Consider the following 19,712-nt stretch of genomic DNA (forward strand, 5'->3'; position numbering starts at 1 on the left):
CCTAGCCTCCCTTACCCCTTCTTCATCAATTAGGGGGCTGCCATGGATGTTTTCATCCATGGTAAGCCCCTTTTTCCCTTTTATTTTCAGTTTTTAGTTCATTTTCTTGTTTTGTTCAATAAATTAGTATCTCTTTACGAGATTTTCTCAAACCCTTTTATGGGGTTTTTAGTTTTTGTTTTGGAAATCTCCTTCTCTCCTATGGGAGTTGTGAGTATGGTTCTTTTGTTTTTAGGTATGATAAATTATTCTCATTGGTTGAAGTTCGAGACTCAACATGAAAAATTAGGGTTTCACAACTTCTGTAAAATTATGGAAGACTATTGGAGTACGTTCATCCCAAAATTTTCGCATCTGCAGATCGTATGCCGAACCAGAGCGAACTCACAGATTGCATTGCTTCAGATGAAGATTTTTATTAAGGCAAAATTAAGTCAAATCTGCGATGTTTACATTTCTAGGGTGATATGTATTTCTATTAGAATTTTATGTTTTTCAGAAATGACTTGTAAGTGCCGTTTGACGAAATATTAATGAAATTCCTTTTCTTTCAAAAAAAAAAAAAAATATTCGACATGCATGCTAATTTGTGGTATTGAGGTCAATTTTATTTATTTATTTTACGAATCTAAAAAAATATTTTAATGAATTCTAAGCTCATAACCCAAAGACACAAAACGACAACATTTCAATTACTACAAAAAAAAAACAAATGAAGAAATATCCAAACTAGCATTTTCATCAAATGCATCATCCGAGCATGTTCAGAAATGCACCCTCCTTTCACATGAAGCCAAAATTTCATTCAAAGATAATTCCAAGACTCAAGTCATGAGACAAACTCAAAAACAATTCAGTTTTCCATTCCAAACGGCAACACTTCTCGCAAATGTATCACAAAAATCCAAAATTCATGGTATTAAGGTCGATTTTATTTATTTATTTATTTTCTTATAAATCCAAAAAAACATTTAAAAAAAAAATACTTACTACATATAAATGAGATTTCGACTCTGAAAATCATGGAGATAGGGTTTCATAAGTCGACAAATTAAAGGAGCCACTCCGTTACCATCGTAATTCATCACTGAACATGTATTCAACTATTCATAAAATGATATAAATTTGCCCCCTTTTAACTCCGATTTTGTGTTAAGTGTATGTACTCATTGCTCTCCCAACTTCCCAAATTTAAACGAGATCGACCCCTAAATTTCACTCACTACTCCCATTCTTCGTGCGCTCAAAAAGTCATCAAAACCTTAAATTGCCCTATTTTTCAACTTCTGAGGAAAAGTTTGAAGAGAAAAATCAGCAAAAAGTACTGGGGGTTTGATAAAATGGGTAGTTCAAAAGATGGGTCAGTTGAAGAAGAACATAAAGACAACTCTGCTTCTATTGATTTGAATGATTACGCCATTATTAAGGAAGGAGAAGCTGAGATTCTTATGCATCGTGAAAACCAAGTGTTTTTCAACAAAGCACAGGTTTGTTTTTGTAGTGGGTTTTAGGGTTTTAGATTTGGTTTAAAGTTTATTAATTTAAAGTTGTTATCTTTATATCGTGTTACGAATGATTGGCTCATTTTAGGTTATTTTTTCATATGTCAATTGGATGAATTGATCTTATTTCTGTGATTTGTTTTGATGTGTATGAATATTGGTATTGATTTTGTAATGTTGATTCATGTTTGTAATTTAGGCTCAAATTCTGGTTCTTTATACCGGCCGTTTGGTCAGTGGTCATAAATAATGGTAATGGTTATGAGATTTAGTGTAAATTGGTAAAGAAGTTCTCATGTTAATGACCATATGAATGAAACTTTATCACAAAACATGGGTTTCCCTTTCTAAATTTCCATTACCACTCAATACGACCTTTTCAAGCGGTATGGATACTAATGAGATTTTAGGAAGAAAATGAATATTTTGAGATGAAGTAGCATTACCATAGGTAATGACATTGGATTTTTAGTACAAATTTACACTATAATGCATTACCATTCCCACCATTTATGACTTCTTACCAAATGGGGCGATAGAGTCTGATATTTGAAATGTTTAATTCATCAGTGAAATCTTATTTGTAATATACTATAAGCATAGACAACTAATTGCATTGCCAATGTGATGCCAATGTTTTGATGTGTATGAATATTGGTATTGATTTTGTAATGTTGATTCATGTTTGTAATTTAGGCTCAAATTCTGGTTCTTTATACCGGCCGTTTGGTCAGTGGTCATAAATAATGGTAATGGTTATGAGATTTAGTGTAAATTGGTAAAGAAGTTCTCATGTTAATGACCATATGAATGAAACTTTATCACAAAACATGGGTTTCCCTTTCTAAATTTCCATTACCACTCAATACGACCTTTTCAAGCGGTATGGATACTAATGAGATTTTAGGAAGAAAATGAATATTTTGAGATGAAGTAGCATTACCATAGGTAATGACATTGGATTTTTAGTACAAATTTACACTATAATGCATTACCATTCCCACCATTTATGACTTCTTACCAAATGGGGCGATAGAGTCATAGTTGTGTGATATTTTGTGGGAAATGTTTAATTCATCAGTGAAATCTTATTTGTAATATACTATAAGCATAGACAACTAATTGCATTGCCAATGTGATGACATCACTTTATGAATGCACTAGCAAATATAATTTGCTCATTCAGATTGAAGATATGAGAGGTATGATTATGTTATATTGAAAGTTTTTCTTTTTCCTCCTTTTTGTGCTTAACCAAGCTTTCTTTGAGCTGGGATTTATCAAAGTTACCATTTGAATGACTTTCCCTGGGAGAAGCAAGTGCTTGAGGAATGACAAGCTGTACAACCTAATGATAGGGTGTTATACGAGGTTCTTCAGCTGATACTGCTTGTCTGACTGTTTTTCAAACCTGCGAACTAGTCCTTAGTGATCCACACTCTAGAGGTCTTGAAAGTGCTAGTCATACTAAGACGATCTTTGTTTTCTTTTGGCAGAACGACGTGTAGATTGCTTGACATCAGTGTTTTGGTAATATAATTGTTATTGCAAAAATATTTTCATGATTGGAAGTTGTTATCTTTTTTTTTTTTGAATATTAATCAGGTTAACAATCGGGACATGTCCATTGCTGTCCTGCGAACATTTATAAACAAACGTAAGCAAGAGCATGAAGCATTTTTGTCAAGGAAACCGAAGGGGAGATCTAAAAAATCTGAAGAAAAATCTGATTCCCCTGCTTCTGAGGATGTGTCAGTAGAATCTGTTGCTGAATCCAAGACAACTAATGGTGTTCATGATGGTAATGCTCCCGAAGCAAAACCTGAGGATGCTTGTTGTGGCACCACGGGAGAACCAAGCAAGAATGCTGGAGGAAAAGCTCCGCGGGAGCTAAAGCCGCCAACAGTCCTTGAGGTATCAAAGTTTGATCTGGTTGTTTTGTCTATCTTGGCGTAGATGCTGAAGGGAGCTTGTATTAAAGTTTCTGCAATGTAGTGTTTCTGACATGAATCTTCTTTGTGCAAATCTGCAGGCTTTATCAGCCTCTGGTTTAAGAGCTCTGAGATACGCTCGTGAAGTAGAGGAAATTGCTAAGGTAGTTGCTTTGGACAATGATAAAGGTTAGCTTCTTCCAAGATTAATGTATTTCAGTTCGAGCACTGCATATTAAGGAAGCTGTTTAATAATTTATGTACGGTTTATACATGGACGTGGTCAGTTTCTCTTGTAATTGCTAGTAGGTTATCGTTGATTAGTGAACATGCTGTGGTGTTGGATATAGTTCATATACTTCTTTCTGTTTCAAAATAGTAAGCCATATTTGATTTGTAAATGCCTTAATTTTGGCCATTACTGGGATAGAGAATCCTATATAAGTAGTTGTCAAGCTAAATCTAGCAAAGATATAACTTCAAATATATTGTTGATGTTAGGAAATTTTGACCACAAAAGTCTAGTGTGGCCTATACATCGAGGCTTAGCCGGTAGATGTCTAAGAGTGTGTTTGGTATGGAAAACGTAAACGGAATGGAAAGAATTTGGATAAGGAGGGGAAATGGAAATAATAACCGTTACCTTTAATTGTTGTTTGGTATCTTAGTGGAATGGAAACAATTGAGAGGATTATGATTGAGGAAGGAAACGTGATTTGTTTCCACTAGTTTGATAAGGGTAACAAATGGGGGATTATGTTTCCCCTTGGAAACGGTATTTGTTACTTAACACTCATACCAAACAATTAGAAATGGAAACACTTATTTGAATCCGTTTCCTACATCAAAATTTCTCATACCAAACACCCTCTAAGATACATATATTTGTACTTTGCATGTGCACCACTATATTTAAATAGCTGTCTTGTTGATAGTATGTGCGAATGTTCTGCAGCTTCTGTTGAAGCATGCCGGAGAAACATAAAACTTAATGGTTCAGTGGCATGTTCAAAGGTGGAATCTCACCTAGCTGATGCTCGAGTTTATATGCTTACTCATCCGAAAGAATTCGAAGTGGTAGGCTTTCTACTTGGTGGATTTTTTCTTGTCTTGCATAACCGTTGTATGAACTCTCCTGTATTTATACACTCTTCACTCTCGCTACTAAAAACTCAGGGATGGATTATTAAGGGAGTTGTTCTCTCTTTTTATATCTTGTATTCCCACTCATTTTATTTAGTTGATCCACTTTGATTTTCACATTTGCCGATGCACAACTTTGACCATTTATATCTTTGATTGCCCATTAGTAAAATTGTGAAAAGTCGATATATTAAAATATTCATTGAGACATTCAACATCTTACATGATAGTGTTTGTTTTTATATATTAGTAAAAAATTAAGGTCAAAGTGGATATGTGAATAGTGCAATAGTTCAAAGGGGACATCTAAATAAAAATGAAGGGTGTTTTTTCAAACAGATTGTATGATCTTTTCGTCTTTATGTAGAGGATCTTGGCGGAGTTTGCTTTCGAACCTTTAATGTTACAACTTCTAATTAATATATTGGATTTTTAAACTAATATTCTGCTAAAGTTGGAAACTGAAGAATTGCCTTTTTTTTTCTCTCTGTTTTCTCTTAAGAAACGTACTATTATTTATTGTTAATTTGCTTGCAGGTTGATCTTGATCCATATGGTTCCCCGTCTGTGTTTTTGGACTCCGCTGTTCAGTCTGTTGCGGATGGAGGCATGCTTATGTGCACAGCCACAGATATGGCAGTATTGTGTGGAGGTCATGCAGAGGTTTGCTATTCGAAGTATGTAGTTCGCTCCTCTTTGTTGTAACTTGCTGAGCTCTCATGCCTGCTTGTAGATTTTATACTATAGTGATAATGGTTGATTATTCAAACAGGTATGGTGCAATTCCATTGAAAGCTAAGTACTGTCATGAAATGGCTTTGAGGATTTTGCTGGCGAGCATTGAGGTACCAACTTTGTCTCTGCCTTGGTTTCTCTACCTTGAGAGAAATTTAACCATTTTCACATGTCCGTTTTTACCAATGTTACCTACTTTCTGTTTCCATTTGACGATTTCATTGTTTTTCAAGAGCTTGGAAAGTTGGAATGGATTACTTCTTATTTTTCTGTTTTTTTTTTCGTATGATAAGCATTATCTTGCTATGCTATGATATTAGTTGATAGTCAAGGAGATCAATGTGGTTGAATATTTTGTTGACGGTGAGGCCTGAAGAAGAGCCCCTTCTTCATAGTTCATGCTTAGATCTTAGGTGATGGTTATACCATTCCATTTTGATACACATTGCCTCTTATAAGGTTCTTACCTGGGGGAGAACGAAGGACATCAGATATGTAATTAGGGTGTTGCTGGTTATGTTATATGCCGTATTGGAAAAAGCCATTTGACTAATCAGTATTGTGTGATGTTTGGTATGGTACAATTGTGATTAGATGTAAAAAAGTTGTCAAATGATGACTTTAAATTTTAAACATTGTTGAAAATGGAAGACCCGACCCATAGCTGGTGTGTGGACTGTGACCAGCAACATTCTTAATGATATGTCTGTGACTTTTGGATTTTGTGACAATACTTTTTTGTGGAATTAATGCAATTGTAATGAGTAATGACCTAGGCATATTGAGCAGGTTTGTATTGATTATAAGAGCACTTTCTCAGACCCGCAGTTCTGACTGTTTATGATTTGCAAAGAGATCAATCGGTTGTCAATACAAGGACTCATTTATGGACTATGGTAACACATGGAAAAGAGTTATCTTTTTCTTAATTCTTGCTGTTTAAAGGGATAAATTCATAAACATTTCAAACTTACTGCAGACCTGAGTTTTCCTCTCTGGTTTAATATATGTACCCACCTTGGAGAAATTTTACACATAACAGTAGGGTAGTGATGTAGTCAACTGAGTTTTTTTTGGCATTTCTTCTAGAATATGTTGTTTCTTATATTTGGAAAGTTTTGAATTATGTTGGGCCTCCTCAATATGTATGCCACTGGTGCTAACCTTTGATGGTACTATGCAGAGCCATGCAAATCGCTATAAACGGCACATTGTTCCTGTACTCTCTATACAAATGGATTTTTACATCCGGGTTTTTGTTCGTATATACAGGTGGGGGTTATTTTTCCACAATTTATGATGTTAGCTTTAATTTCCAGAGCAGACGACAATACTAAAATTTTCCTGGTTACAGTTAGGAATTTGGATTTTGACCTTCTCTAGTTGATCCTTTTGCAAATTTATGACACAATGCAGTTCTGCAAGCGCTATTAAGGAAACTCCTATTAAACTATCATATGTTTACCAGTGTGTTGGATGTGATTCTTTCCATCTCCAGCCTCTCGGGAGAGCTGTCTCTAAGGTAATTTTGATTATGAACTATTTGACAGTTTTGACGCACTCTTTCCGTCTATAGTGCTGCAAATTGGGCAATTGCCACTTTCTTGGATATTGGATATCTTTTGCAAGTACTTGCAGTTCTTTTTCTTACAAAGAGAGGAAGGTTACATAAATTTCTGAGTAGCAGTATTTATGATAGGTCTTTTGCTCACTTCTTTTTCCCACCCTGAAGTTGCATATATTTTATTTTATTTTTGTTTCTCCAGAACAGCAACTCGAAAAAATACTATCCTGGCAGTGGTCCTGTTGTCCCACAAGAATGCACTCATTGTAATAAAAGATATAACATGGGTGGGCCTATATGGTCTGCTCCTATACATGATCAAGAGTGGGTGACCTCCATACTATCAGATGTGAAAGCTATGGAGGATCGTTATCCTGCTTATAATCGCATTGTTGCTGTGCTGACAACTGTTTCAGAGGTATATCATGTCTTAAAGAAGTGATCCTTAATATCATTTAAATTAAAGTCTCCATGCATGAAAATGTGTTATGAGCTTGTGTTAGCCATTCAACAGGTCTCATATAATTGTATGTGTCCTGCAGGAGCTGCCTGATGTTCCATTGTTTTTGTGCTTGCACAACCTTTGTGGAACATTGAAATGCACGTCTCCTTCAGCTGTAATATTGAGATCAGCAGTACTGAATGCCGGGTATCGTATATCAGGAACACACGCGAGTCCTCTTGGTCTAAAAACGGATGCTCCCATGAGTGTCATTTGGGACATCATGCGTTGCTGGGTAAGAAGTAGTTTGAGGCTTTGAGCTACCTGTTTCTAAGATCTTGTACTTCTTAAGAACTTCGTACCTTCGTTTTTTTTTTCTCGATTTCGGCCTTTTCACTTATTTAACTTTACTAAAATGAAATTAATTTATTGATTAAAATTATTTTTGCTGATTCTTCAGTATTTTACTCATCTATAAGTTTACTGTTTTTAATCGTTTCGAACTGTTACTGACTGAAACTGGTTTTTTTTACTGATTGATGGTCATTTTTCTGATTAAATCTGATTTAAAATGGAAATGAATTTTTAAGTTCGAGTTGAGACTTGAGAGGGCCTTATTATCACTACTAAACCGCATTCTGTTCTGTAATGTAACAAATTTGGTCATACTGGTGGCTGGCATATAAACATTACATTTCCACAAAGAGCAATGTCTATTAGTGTAAGCTGTGTTCTGACTTCTGTGGTGTAGGTGAAACAACACCCAGTTAAATCTCAGTCTGCTGATCAACCAGGAACCGTGATACTCTCCAAGGAACCAGAACTTCAGGTAGCAACTCTTCTCATTCCCTCCCTCTCATCTCACAATATATATTACTATTTTTTAAATCAAAACATTATGCCACATTTGGCTTCGTCTAATCTCGATAAATTTGCTTATGTATTTTTGTGGAGGTATGTCTTATGTTTTGTCATATATCCCAAGTCCATCTAGAAAGATAAATTATATTATGTGTTTGGTTTTGGTATGAGCCTATGATGCGTAGTAATAGAAAAAATGGTCTTAGTTCACAATGTATAGCCATAAATATAAAGTGTCAATTACTACTGTCGTTTCTGAAGAACTGCAACACTTCCTTTTTCAAAGGTCAAACTTTACCAACTTTGACGATTAATTCTCACCAATGTTGAAGAAAAAGTATTGTCAAGTGGGATCTTGTTAGGTTTTTGCTGATGAGTATTTTCTAATTTCTTTTACTTGTATGTTGGTAATTAAAGATAATAATGGTCAAAGTGTCAATGAGTTGTGCATTGAGCTGCGAAAAGAGAAGTGAAACAATTTTCTTCAGAGTACGAATTCTGAAATCTCATCCTTCTTGTACTCTGTTGAATCATCTACCAGGCAAACTTTACCCGAGCAGTCGCCTCTCTTAGCAAGGCGCAGGCAAAGAAAGTTGCGCGTTTTCTTCCAAATCCAGAAAGGTACTGGGGGCCAAAGGTCAGAGCTGGCCGCCAAATTACGAGTAAACACGTGTCTCTTATGGGTGAAGAGGCCATCAAAGGGTCTGCCAACTACGAAGAAGGTGAAGAATCTGATGCTAAGCGTCAAAAGATGGACAATAATACCTCTGATTCATGAGCATAACACTCTCTTAATCATGGTTTTATGTACCTCAACAGGGGGCTGATGGGAAGTCCAAGATTATGAAGCCATTAGCCATCCTGTGTTGCGACAGATGATAAAATTTTGGCTTTTATTTAGTTAGGCGTCTACATTTTTCTGATTTTGGTCTATGTTTTAGATTTTTACGTTCACATGTAATTGTTTGCTTCTGTAATATTATTGGCAGTTTTGTGCTAATTTATATGATGATATCTTAATTAATTGACTTTTTTTCAGAACTGTTTTGTAGTATTGGTGCTACAAATTTTGACAATTTGGATACCACTTTTTCAAGAACTATATACATATTTTTTTTTACAATTTCTAGGTTTCGAAATACTTGAATATTGTGGTTAATCAAACTACAATTTCTTTTTCTTAAGATAAATAGTTAGCTTGTGAAAAGGTTATATAAAAGACGTTGAAAAGTAGAAAAATGTTATGCAAATTTGTAAAAGGCATATAGGGTTAGGCCGTTTAACATCAACCTACTTGTTTAGTAAGGCACTAGGTCTTTGTAGATATTTGAAATGGCCTTTAAACTGTCTAAACTTGAGTGATTAAGGCTTTGTTCGTTTGGATTGGACTGAAGTGAATGAAAACTGTGAGAGAAACTAACTAAATCGAATTTGTTTGAATTGACTTGAATTTTCACTAATTCAGTCCAAAAGAATAGAGTCTAATTGCTTCAATTTTTATTTCTTGCTTGGTTAGCTGTCTTTATTTAGTCTCAATTAGCAATGATTAGTTTGTGAAACTAGATTTCATAATTCCAAATTTACAAATAAAATGGAGTTAGAGTTTGATGTTTCCATTTTCCAAGTATCCCAACTAATCACAGTTCACAACAGGAACATAACATAAATCCAAATAACAGAAGTACCGAAGCATAAAATTTTATTGATCTAAAACTCATGGCCTGCAGAAGGCCAATGTAACTGTAAGACCATTATAATATCAATCCTGGATAAGCTAATACTGACCAAAACAAGTCAGAAAAGAAATGGTGAAAATCAATGCAGTATATAAGAGCAGCTTTTACTAAATATACTTCATATTACCACTAATTCTGAACACAAGTTTCAGAATATGGGTGTTTTAAATATGCCACAAAAAGAGTTTGAGAAAGCATGAAAATAATGTAAACACTGGATAGTTGGTTGATCTACTTGGCGTCACCATTAGACAACTCGGCTTTGGGTGGGTTGAGCTCGTCCCATGCATCGATCCATGTGACCATAGCATCAGCAAGCTTGTCAAAGTAAGGGTCTACCTTGGATAACTTATCCTTGACCTGTTTAGCGAGCTCTTTGTAGCACTGCTGAACAGTGGTACAGTCCTTTGGAATAACAGCAGATTGGAAGAAGGGGATGATTTCTTCTTGCCAGAAAATGCCCTTGTACTCTTTCCTTAAGTTCGTGAACGGGTTGCTAGCTTTGCTGTGGTAGATGTAGGGAAGACCGGTTTTCACTCCCAATCCCAAGTGATCACAGATGACCTATGCAAAAACCATTAACCCTTAGCTTACATACATTGCCATTGAAAGACACAGTAACATGCTGCAGGATATGTGGGTAGTAAATCGGAAAGAGAACTATACCTTTGTGCACCATCCAGCCCACATATCGTCGTAACGTCCAATAGGCTGACCATCGCCCATGAGACCAAAGTACATGGCAGGGCCGATAAGCTCACGATCAAAAGCCAAGTTCATACCACACATGGGGAACAATGTGCCCTTGGGGATAGTCAAAACTGTGTCCACATACCTGAGATGGCATACATAACAAAAGATTAATCAAGTGACAACTTGATTTAGACGAGTAAAAAGACCTGCTTGATAATGGATGGGTGCACTACCTAGTGTTCCTCTCAAGGGGCTTGACAAGCTGGGTAGGTGCATCATAATCAGGGATGTTGAGCCAGAGACCATGAGAAACAGCAGTAGGAACACCCTCACGTAAGCTGAAGGGGTATCCACGGACAAAGTCAGCACCATCACGGAAAGGATCGTATAAAGTGTTGAAGAAGAAAGGTGTTGACGGGCACAGAAGGTTCTTAATGTGCTGCTCGAGAGCATTAATATCTTTGCCAGATGAGTCCTTGGCAACCTATACCCCAGAAAGATTATATTTACGGAACATTAGAAGGAAAACTAACGTAATCATTAATGTATAATACGTAAAGGAATTAGCAGATCAAATGATTCCTGTGTGGGGGGCTGGGGGAAATGACAACAGACAAGGATCACAGAATCAGAGGAAAATCATAAGCTGCTAATAATAAAGAAATCTGCATCGACTGCACCTAGTATCAGCAATAGCAGTCAAGTATTGAACAACACATTAAGATTCAAACATTATGTCACACTCCTAATATAAAATCTACAAGAAAAACTGTTTCTTAAACCAAGTACAAGATCTATTAATGATTTGATTGCGGGTTTAATTCTAATCATTATTTTTGTCGCCTATGTTATCATTGGACATCTTCTCTCAATACTTAGTTTCATCTTCATGCATAAAAAGGCTATAGACTTGCAATTTTTATCTAATACCATATGATGACTACAATGGGCTTACTCTATCCCATTAGATGTCTAACCAGTTGAGAAATTCCCAATATATACCCGATATGAACAACTCTTTTGTTCACACCATTGATTGTAGAACATAATTATAAACGCTGAAGTCAGGACATTGAATAAAAATGTTGCATATCGAAATCAAAGTATCCGTTGTACCCATCTATTAGCGATTATAGTAAGATGACGATATTTAACTTTCAATAAACAGCATTTTTGATACTATATAAGACAGTTCTGATTGAATGTACTATTAAAAGTATTGTTATGAGCAAAAAAACATTCATTTTCGATTTTAAACGTCCTCATTGTTAGCTTTTTATGCCTTTTGCTTTCAAATCTTATAGGTGCACATCAAATTACAATGATTTCTTGAGTTAAAAGGAAACAGATACTAATAGAATGCATCTCTTTCTATTTTTTTGCAACATTTTAGTCCATCATATATTGCTGTGGAATAAAAGTTTGTTACTTTTATTCAACTAATGACATAAAAAGTGTGGTACCAGGGAAAACAGATGAAACATAATCAGGAAAATCTCATGCAAAGTTCACGTTCAGGCAAATAGTCACAGAAATCAATGCAAAAAAAAAATACAAATATGATTCAATAGCATGCAAAATATTAGAATCAGTGTCATGCATTAGATCTATGGTAACAATACAAAAACAATCACTTACAAGTTACAAAAAGTAAGATCACACCAAAATTCATGGCATAAATATCAGCAAAGAATCACATTGTTCTACAAAATCACAATTAACAACCTAGATTCCTAGAACCGCTTATTTGTGTTCCAAAGACATTATCAATTTACTTCCTAACTACAAATAATCAAATATAGGGAAAAACTTTGTCTACCTACTTGGTAATCTACCCACTAGAGAATATTGAGTGGAGTCCAATTCAGCAAAATTATTTATATTTTAATTATCTATTTCTAATGCCTAATGGGTAGTTTACCCAGTGGGTAGATGTAGCAATCTCCATCAAATATAATACCTCCGTTCTTTTTTAATAAATACACTAACACTTTTCACGAATGCCGATACACTACCTTAATCCTTTATATCTCTAATTTTGTATATTTAAAAAAATATTAAAAGTTCATATTCTAAGAGTACATATCGAGAATCAAACAAGACCTCATATCATATGATTATATTTTCTCTTAACCTGTCAACGGAAAATTTGTGAATAGGGTCAAAAGTAAAAGGATAACTATTAAAAAGGAAGGAATGGAGGTCGTATGTATTCAACCATGCAAATTCCAATTTACCAATTTAGCCAAAAAAATTGATCTCCAATTACATGCAACACTAGATCACAACACATTAAACCAACAAAATCAATCAAAATCTTAACTTTATTAAGATCTATAATCAAAACCTAAAACTCAATAAGCACAAACATTGATAAAATAGAGAAAAAACTCAAAACCCAACAAAATTCAACAAACCCAGATGAAAAAACCAATAATAATTCAAAACCCAGATAACAAAACCAATCAAAAAACATGAAAAAAATTAAAAATTTCAACAAAAAAAAACTTACAAAGCAATCATCATCAATGGTGTAGATGTATTTCTTCTTAGAAACCATGTAACCAAAACAACGGCAAGCAGAATCTTTAAAGGAGATACAATTAGCTTTAGGACCCAAAATTTTATTAATATCATCTCTATTATAAAGTTCATAATCAAAACCTTCAGGAACATGAATTTTTTTGGTAGGATCACCATCTTGTACAATGATTAAATGGTAAGGTTGAAAAAATGGCCTCCACATTTCAAGAAAATCAAGGTTTCTAATTGTGGGTATGATGATATCAAGTTCATCTTTAAGCAGAGGAGTTGCAGAAGTTGACATTGTTGCAAAAACAGGAGAAGAGAGAGAAAGTGAAAAACAGGGGATGAGAGAGAAAGTGAGTGAGATGAGGAAGTGAGTTAGGAATGAAGAAGAATAGGAGTTTTGAGAAATTTATAGAAGTTTTTTTTTTTTTTGAGGGATTTGTTATGATTTTTTTTTTTTTTGTAGATAGATTTTATTTGTGAAGAAAATTAATAGATATGCAAGAAGAGTGTGAGAGGCACGTGGGTTTTTCTTGTGAATTGTCCTTAAATTAAGGGTTTGTTTTAATTTTTTTTGGGAAGTGAAGGAAAGAGCTTGTTTTGGGGGGCCTATTTTTATGGTTTTATGGATAAAATATAATCGATTAAAAATAGAATAGTCTTTTAATTTTAATTTTTTGAAAGGAAAAAAAGTTGAAATGGATTTTCTAATTTTAAGGAAAGAATATTCCTATTAAAGTAAAAAATAAAAAAAATAAATCTGGTTGGATTGGAGGGAAAATGGATGATAGTGTGAATATATATATATATAATTTGAAATTAGTTTGGCATTGGATACTCGGGTCGAATTTATGAATAATATCCTGATGGAAGATAGTTTACAAAAGATTTGGTTTTTTTTATATCTCAAATGACACAAATGTGAAAAGTAAGAAATAATTTGTATATGTGTATGGACGAGTGATTTTATTTTACATTTTTAGGTTATAATTTGCATAAGTGTAAGTTTGCATCCTCTCACATTTTCATCCTTGTGCTCACGTGCAGAGAACATATTGCTGGAGAGTGGAGAATGTGAAGGATGTACTAATACCATGACCTAGGTACATCCAAAATGTTCAAAAAATGAACTTAGTTTAGGCGCAATCGAAAATTTGTTTTTTTTAGTAAAGTTATGAAATTGGAAAAAGCAAATAGAGATGTTTATTAGTGTGTCAAATTGTTCATCTCATATATATTTTTCACATGATCAAACCACTCCTACATGAAAATACCTTATTTCAATTATACTGACAGTTATGCACTTCACATTTATGTTGTTTATCTTAGGTATGCATTTCATGTGTCCTGTTCTATGTTCATCAATAACTAGTAACTACAGTAACTTCCCCTGTAAAGAATATTGGTAACAACTAACAAGGGAACTTTAGCTCAGGACCAAGCAATAAAAGATATTGGATGTTTTAAACCAAGACTACGTGCTTTATATGAAAGTAGTTACTAATTATTATTATTTTTGGTACGAATGAGCCACAAGGACGAGGATGAGAATCGACCTCAAGATCACCTGAAATTGGAAAGGAAGCTCTAACCAGCCGAACTATCCCTCATTTTCAAGTAGTTACTATTTTCACTTGTTAATTAATGGTATGAATTCACTTTTCAAGAGTAAAATTTTCCATTTTCCAGTCAACTTTTAGGCTTAAGGCACCAAATTTTGGGTACATATCACATGAAGTAATTGAGAATAGGAAGGTAAACTAATTGGTAAGCCGATATGTAAAGTAATGAATTTCTAATCTTTTATTTCCAGTATCATATTGATATTTTATTTAAAGGTATTAATTATATTCACACATACTCATGTAATCATGTATAAACAGAGGAAGGAAATATGTTTTTATAGTATCGTTTATTGAAAATTTGATATGTAATAATAAGAGCTACAAACATATAGTAATAAGCTCAAAATTGAAGTAAAAACAAAATATCACTAATCAATGTAAGATTTGCCATACATTTAATACTTACTGTTAGTCTTTAAGATTGCATATATCAAATCCTAAAATGTGAAAGACACCCAAAAAAGGTAAGTGGATTGCTTTTAGAGTGTAACACTTATATGATAACAAGATCCACCATGACCTATTTTCTTTTTAGATAAGAGACATAATTTTCTTTTCGAACGTCCGTATTTCTTAATAACAATATCCTTTTCATAATTCTAGCAACGTTTGCTTTTGTTTTATATATTTTACTGCAAATTACTTCTAATTTGTTCACTATGAATGGTGATCCGATTGTTAGATAAAATTAGAAATATAACTCTATCTACCCGGTGGATAAACTACTCGCTAGAGATAGATTATCCACCAATTTTTCATAAAATGTTTAGTGAAATCCAACTCGTCTATAAATAGTGCTTTCTTAATTGTCTATATTTAGTGGACGGATTATCCATAAGGTAGATATAACTTATAAAATTATCCTTCAAAAGAATAATATACTCCATTTTTTAAGATGTAACATATTGACTTTGGACACTATTTATCCAATACACTTTGATCATTAATTGTAATTTATACATAAGAAAAAATATAGTCATGTGGGATCTTGTTTGATGCATCATGGTACTCCCTCCGTTTCCTAAAGATCTTCCCACTTACTGTTCCTACAGATACCAAGGAAAATCAAGTTGTGTGGGGCATGGTGTGAGTAAAGTAGGAGAGAGAAAGGGGTTAAGATAAATAAACAAATAAAAAGGGGTTAAAGTAGGAGAGAGAAAGGGAGTAAAATTGAATTAATAATGTAATAGTAGACCATATGATAGTGACATGAGAGGGTAAATAGGGAAATTTGTTTTGCCAAATAAGGAATAAAGCAAAAGTGGGAAGATCTTTTGGAAACACCCTTAAACGGAAAGTGGGAAGATCTTCAGGGAACGGAGGGAGTATACATATAGACTTTCCAAATATATAATTTTTACTTTTATACAATTAGAGATATTATCGATCAAAGTTGTGCCTTGACAAGTGTGAAAAGTCTAATGTTACATCTAAAAAAACGCAGGGAGTAAAAAATATTATACAGTAGTTCATGATCTCAACTACTAATTTTTAGTATTATCTGATTTTGTAATCACTATATATATTTATTTGGTGCTAATTGCCATATATATATATATATATATATATATATATATATTATAATATATATATATATATATATATATTGATGCGTATATGAGCCATAAAGGTCGTACAAAGTATAAAAAAAGAAAAGGATATTCGAAACTATAATATATCATTCATAACACTTCAATCTTGACCAGTAAAACAAGATATCCTTGATTTACCATATCTATTTCTGATTGCATGTTGACTCAAGGTCGTGCCATAAATCTAACACTCGTAGACACGCAGAAAAGTGCGGAATTATATGTGGAAGAAATCAAAAAGTTAAAAGTGGAAGTGGAACAGAAGTTAGGTTGATTTGACTTGGACAAATGGAAAAGTAACAATACGATCGAGAAGGGTCATATATGAGAGGATTAATTGGGTTTTGTCGCACTTCAATTTTAAGGTATTGTGACACTTTTATTGGCCCTTTAACAATTCATTTTGCTTTCAACCTCTTTTAAACTATTTCTTTGCTGATTTTGCATGATTTGGGTTAAATCCAATTTGAAGTTTTAACAACATGCTTAGTATTAATTCACATATATCAATGTCAATGGGAATTATGTACATTGAATGAGTATGTTGGCCAACAAACTTTTGCTCTCTTCTTGGTGACTTCCACTTAACTAAAAGTGTTTCCTCCAATTTTAGTTGATTTCAAGTTTTGTATTACTTGAAAAGTAGATAGTACAAGAAAAAAAAGTATGAAAAGGTGTTGTAATTAAGAGAGAAAAAAGTGTAAATGTGATGGAAATAGAAAAGTATAGCTAGCACTTAACAAGAAATTATAAACAATAATAACTTTCGTGATATTAATAGAAGATTATTATAACTAGTACTTAACAAGGAGTTGTTTAAAAATTTATTTATATTGTGCTTGTAATAACCTTGGAAGCCATTTCGAGTGTGAAAATCACAATTGGTTACATATGCAGTTGATTATACAAGTTTCAATCATATTTTTACTACTTGCGAGCGAGATTGGTATTCTAATTACTTGCTTGCTTATTGTATATAGCGTTATTTTTTCAGGAATTCATTTAAAGTCGTATGATAAAAATTCTCTATAAATCGCACATTATCATAGATCAGCTCATGAATCTATATAAATTTGAAATTTAATATAAATCTAGTAAAAAAAATTCAAGCCTATTCACAACTTTCCTTAATCAAACTTAACTGTGCTCCACTTATAAAATTTTAAGCCCAAGTCAAATACTTTTCATGTTATTTAGATTAATAAGCAACCCTACAAACAATGCTACATCTATCCAGTGGGTAGTTAATCCACTAGATATATAGAGAATTAAAAAACTATTAAAACTGATTATTTAGATTACACTATTAATTTATTTTGTTTTTTCCACCAGGTACCCTGAGGTTTCAAGAAATGCACCAAGTACCCTTGTTGTTTCAGAAATGCACCAAATGCCCTTGTGATTGGCATAAAATGCACCAAGTACCCTTACTGACTAACAACGTTAAGTTTCCGTTAGCTTTAAGGGTTAATTAACCCTCTAACCCTAATTAAACTCTAATTAGTCCTAATTAACTAATTAAACCCTAACTTCTAACCCTACCCTAAAACTAACCCCTAACTTCTAACCCTAACCTAATTTTAACCCCCTAACTTCAAACCATAACCCCACCACCACCAATCCACCATCACCTCCCCTCCCTCTCCCCCATCCCCACTCCCCGCAGCAGCCCACCACCCCACCCCACCCCCGCAGCCCCCTCCCCCGTCGATTTCCCGACCCCACCCCCGCAACAACCCCCTACCCCTGCAACAAGCCCGTCAATTTTCGTCGAATTCCCCCTACCCTCATCGATTTTCATCGAATTCCCCCCACCCCTGTTGATCTCCGTCGAATTTCCCCCACCCCCGTCGATTTCAACCAACGACCCCCAATCACTTTTTCTTTCTCTTTAATTGTTGCGGGTCTGATGGTGTATTTTTTTACCGGGGTGGGGAGTGGGGGCTACTGCGGGGGTGGGAGTGGGGGAGGAGGAGGCTGTGGTAGGGGTTGGGGGAGGAAGGGTCTGTTTGACTGGGGTGGGGAGGGGGTGCTGCGGGGTGCGAGGAGGGGGCTTGCTGTGACTGGTGTGGGGGGAGGATGGCTTGCTGCGGGTAGGCAAGGGGTTGCGTGGTGGGGTGGTGGGGGAGGGTTAGAGGGTTAATATTAGGGTTAGGGTTTAGGAATACGGGTTAATAATGGCAAAATGGTAAATAAAGCTAACGGAAACTTAACGTCGTTAGTCGGTAAGGGTACTTGGTGCATTTTATGCAAACCATAAGGGCATTTGGTGCATTTCTGAAACAACGAGGATACCTGGGGAATTTCGTGAAACCTCAGAGGTACCTAGTGAAAAAACCATATTTATTTTATTTTTAGTGGGTTGTTGACCCATTGAATCGATAAAGTTTTTCCCGCAACCCTACCACTACCAGGCCAAATGTATATCCAATCCAAAGTTAAAGCATCTGGCATTCTGGCCTTTAGTAGTTAGCTAGTTGCCCAAACCAATCAACCATTGAACCAGCTTTACGCCATTGTTTAATTCTTACGTTAATTGGTTGAGGAAGTGTTAACTAAATAAAGAAATGAAGTGGGTCTAATTTCTAATTTAGGAGTTAGACAAAGGTGACCAGATGTTTAGATTAACTGGTCTCTAATTGTCATGATTAGTATGGCCATATATATTTGGATGGATATAAATATATAATGGCCCAAATTCACAAAAGTTGGACCAAACATTGGGTCACACTCTAATTATATTTAGTTTTAAGTCACACCCTTGAAATGGGTCTACCATGTGGGTTGGGCCACATATGTAGCCCAAAGTTCTTGCTGAATATCAGGCCACGATTTTTGATTGACTCGAGATTGAGATAATGTCTACCATCATCCTTTATTACTGTTTCTTAACTTTACACGTTTAGTTTAAGAATTTTTGTCCGATTAGAAAAGATTATAGTATATTATCGTTCAAAATGTTATTGGATCAGATAAGTGATGTGATATGGGAGCTATTAAAAATTTGGAATATACTTGTGCAATCCATGAAAAAGTAACATGTTATTGTAAATATCCACTATAAACAATAAATTGGAGAGAGTGGGTAAAAAGTCGTTTCTAATAAAAAGAATTTTTATTGAATGAGGAAATAGAGTGTGAATATATGATATTTTAAAAAAGATAGAGTTTAGAGAGATTATTATAAGTATTATAATTTTCTCGTTTTAAAATAAATGGAACGTAGGGGTGAGACACAAGGATTTAGGAGAGAAGAGAGTTAGAAAGAAATAAAAAGAGCGAGGAAACAATTCATGTGATGAAAATAGAGATAGAGATAACTAAATGCCAAATAAAATCATGTTTCATTTATTTTCAAA

General features: G+C 34.3%; 2 protein-coding genes across 4 annotated transcripts; one reads left to right on the forward strand and one right to left on the reverse strand.

Annotated features, from left to right (window-relative positions):
* Positions 1–1,028: 1,028 nt before the first annotated feature.
* On the forward strand, positions 1,029–9,219 carry LOC104906961 (tRNA (guanine(26)-N(2))-dimethyltransferase 2). Of its 3 annotated transcripts, XM_010695809.4 has the most exons (13): positions 1,029–1,487; positions 3,108–3,416; positions 3,535–3,622; positions 4,389–4,510; positions 5,114–5,253; positions 5,349–5,421; positions 6,495–6,583; positions 6,728–6,833; positions 7,078–7,293; positions 7,418–7,612; positions 8,069–8,146; positions 8,720–8,900; positions 8,998–9,219. In XM_010695809.4, exons 1-13 carry the CDS (start codon positions 1,161–1,163, stop codon positions 9,003–9,005), a joined length of 1,932 nt encoding a protein of 643 aa, XP_010694111.2. In that variant the 5' UTR covers positions 1,029–1,160; the 3' UTR covers positions 9,006–9,219. The 3 variants fall into 3 exon arrangements, with proteins under 3 accessions (XP_010694111.2, XP_057248757.1, XP_010694108.2); XM_057392774.1 differs by lacking the exons at positions 8,720–8,900; positions 8,998–9,219 and adding an exon at positions 8,467–8,507 and having other exon boundaries at positions 8,069–8,147; XM_010695806.4 differs by having other exon boundaries at positions 1,030–1,487; positions 8,720–9,219.
* A 641-nt stretch (positions 9,220–9,860) lies between these two features.
* LOC104906953 (probable UDP-arabinopyranose mutase 2) lies at positions 9,861–13,624 on the reverse strand. The gene is made up of 4 exons (XM_010695796.4): positions 13,120–13,624; positions 10,841–11,091; positions 10,581–10,749; positions 9,861–10,478 (listed from the first exon to the last, which is right to left on the reverse strand). The coding sequence occupies exons 1-4, from the start codon at positions 13,432–13,434 to the stop codon at positions 10,146–10,148; spliced, it is 1,068 nt and encodes a 355-aa protein (XP_010694098.2). The 5' UTR covers positions 13,435–13,624; the 3' UTR covers positions 9,861–10,145.
* Between the last annotated feature and the right edge of the window lie 6,088 nt (positions 13,625–19,712).

Source organism: Beta vulgaris, chromosome 2 (assembly GCF_026745355.1).
Source record: "Beta vulgaris subsp. vulgaris cultivar EL10 chromosome 2, EL10.2, whole genome shotgun sequence".
NCBI classification, from domain to species: domain Eukaryota; kingdom Viridiplantae; phylum Streptophyta; class Magnoliopsida; order Caryophyllales; family Amaranthaceae; genus Beta; species Beta vulgaris.

Excerpts from the sequence above, each read along its gene's own strand:
- LOC104906961 (XM_010695806.4), top strand. The coding sequence starts at position 1,161 with ATGTACTCATTGCTCTCCCAACTTCCCAAATTTAAACGAGATCGACCC. Across the intron at positions 5,254-5,348 it reads GCAGAGGTTTGCTATTCGAA|GTATGGTGCAATTCCATTGA; the intron begins GTATGTAGTTCG and ends TTATTCAAACAG. Across the intron at positions 7,294-7,417 it reads TGCTGACAACTGTTTCAGAG|GAGCTGCCTGATGTTCCATT; the intron begins GTATATCATGTC and ends TGTGTCCTGCAG.
- LOC104906953 (XM_010695796.4), bottom strand. The coding sequence starts at position 13,434 with ATGTCAACTTCTGCAACTCCTCTGCTTAAAGATGAACTTGATATCATC. Across the intron at positions 11,092-13,119 it reads CCATTGATGATGATTGCTTT|GTTGCCAAGGACTCATCTGG; the intron begins GTAAGTTTTTTT and ends TCTGGGGTATAG. Across the intron at positions 10,479-10,580 it reads GGGCTGGATGGTGCACAAAG|GTCATCTGTGATCACTTGGG; the intron begins GTATAGTTCTCT and ends GTTTTTGCATAG.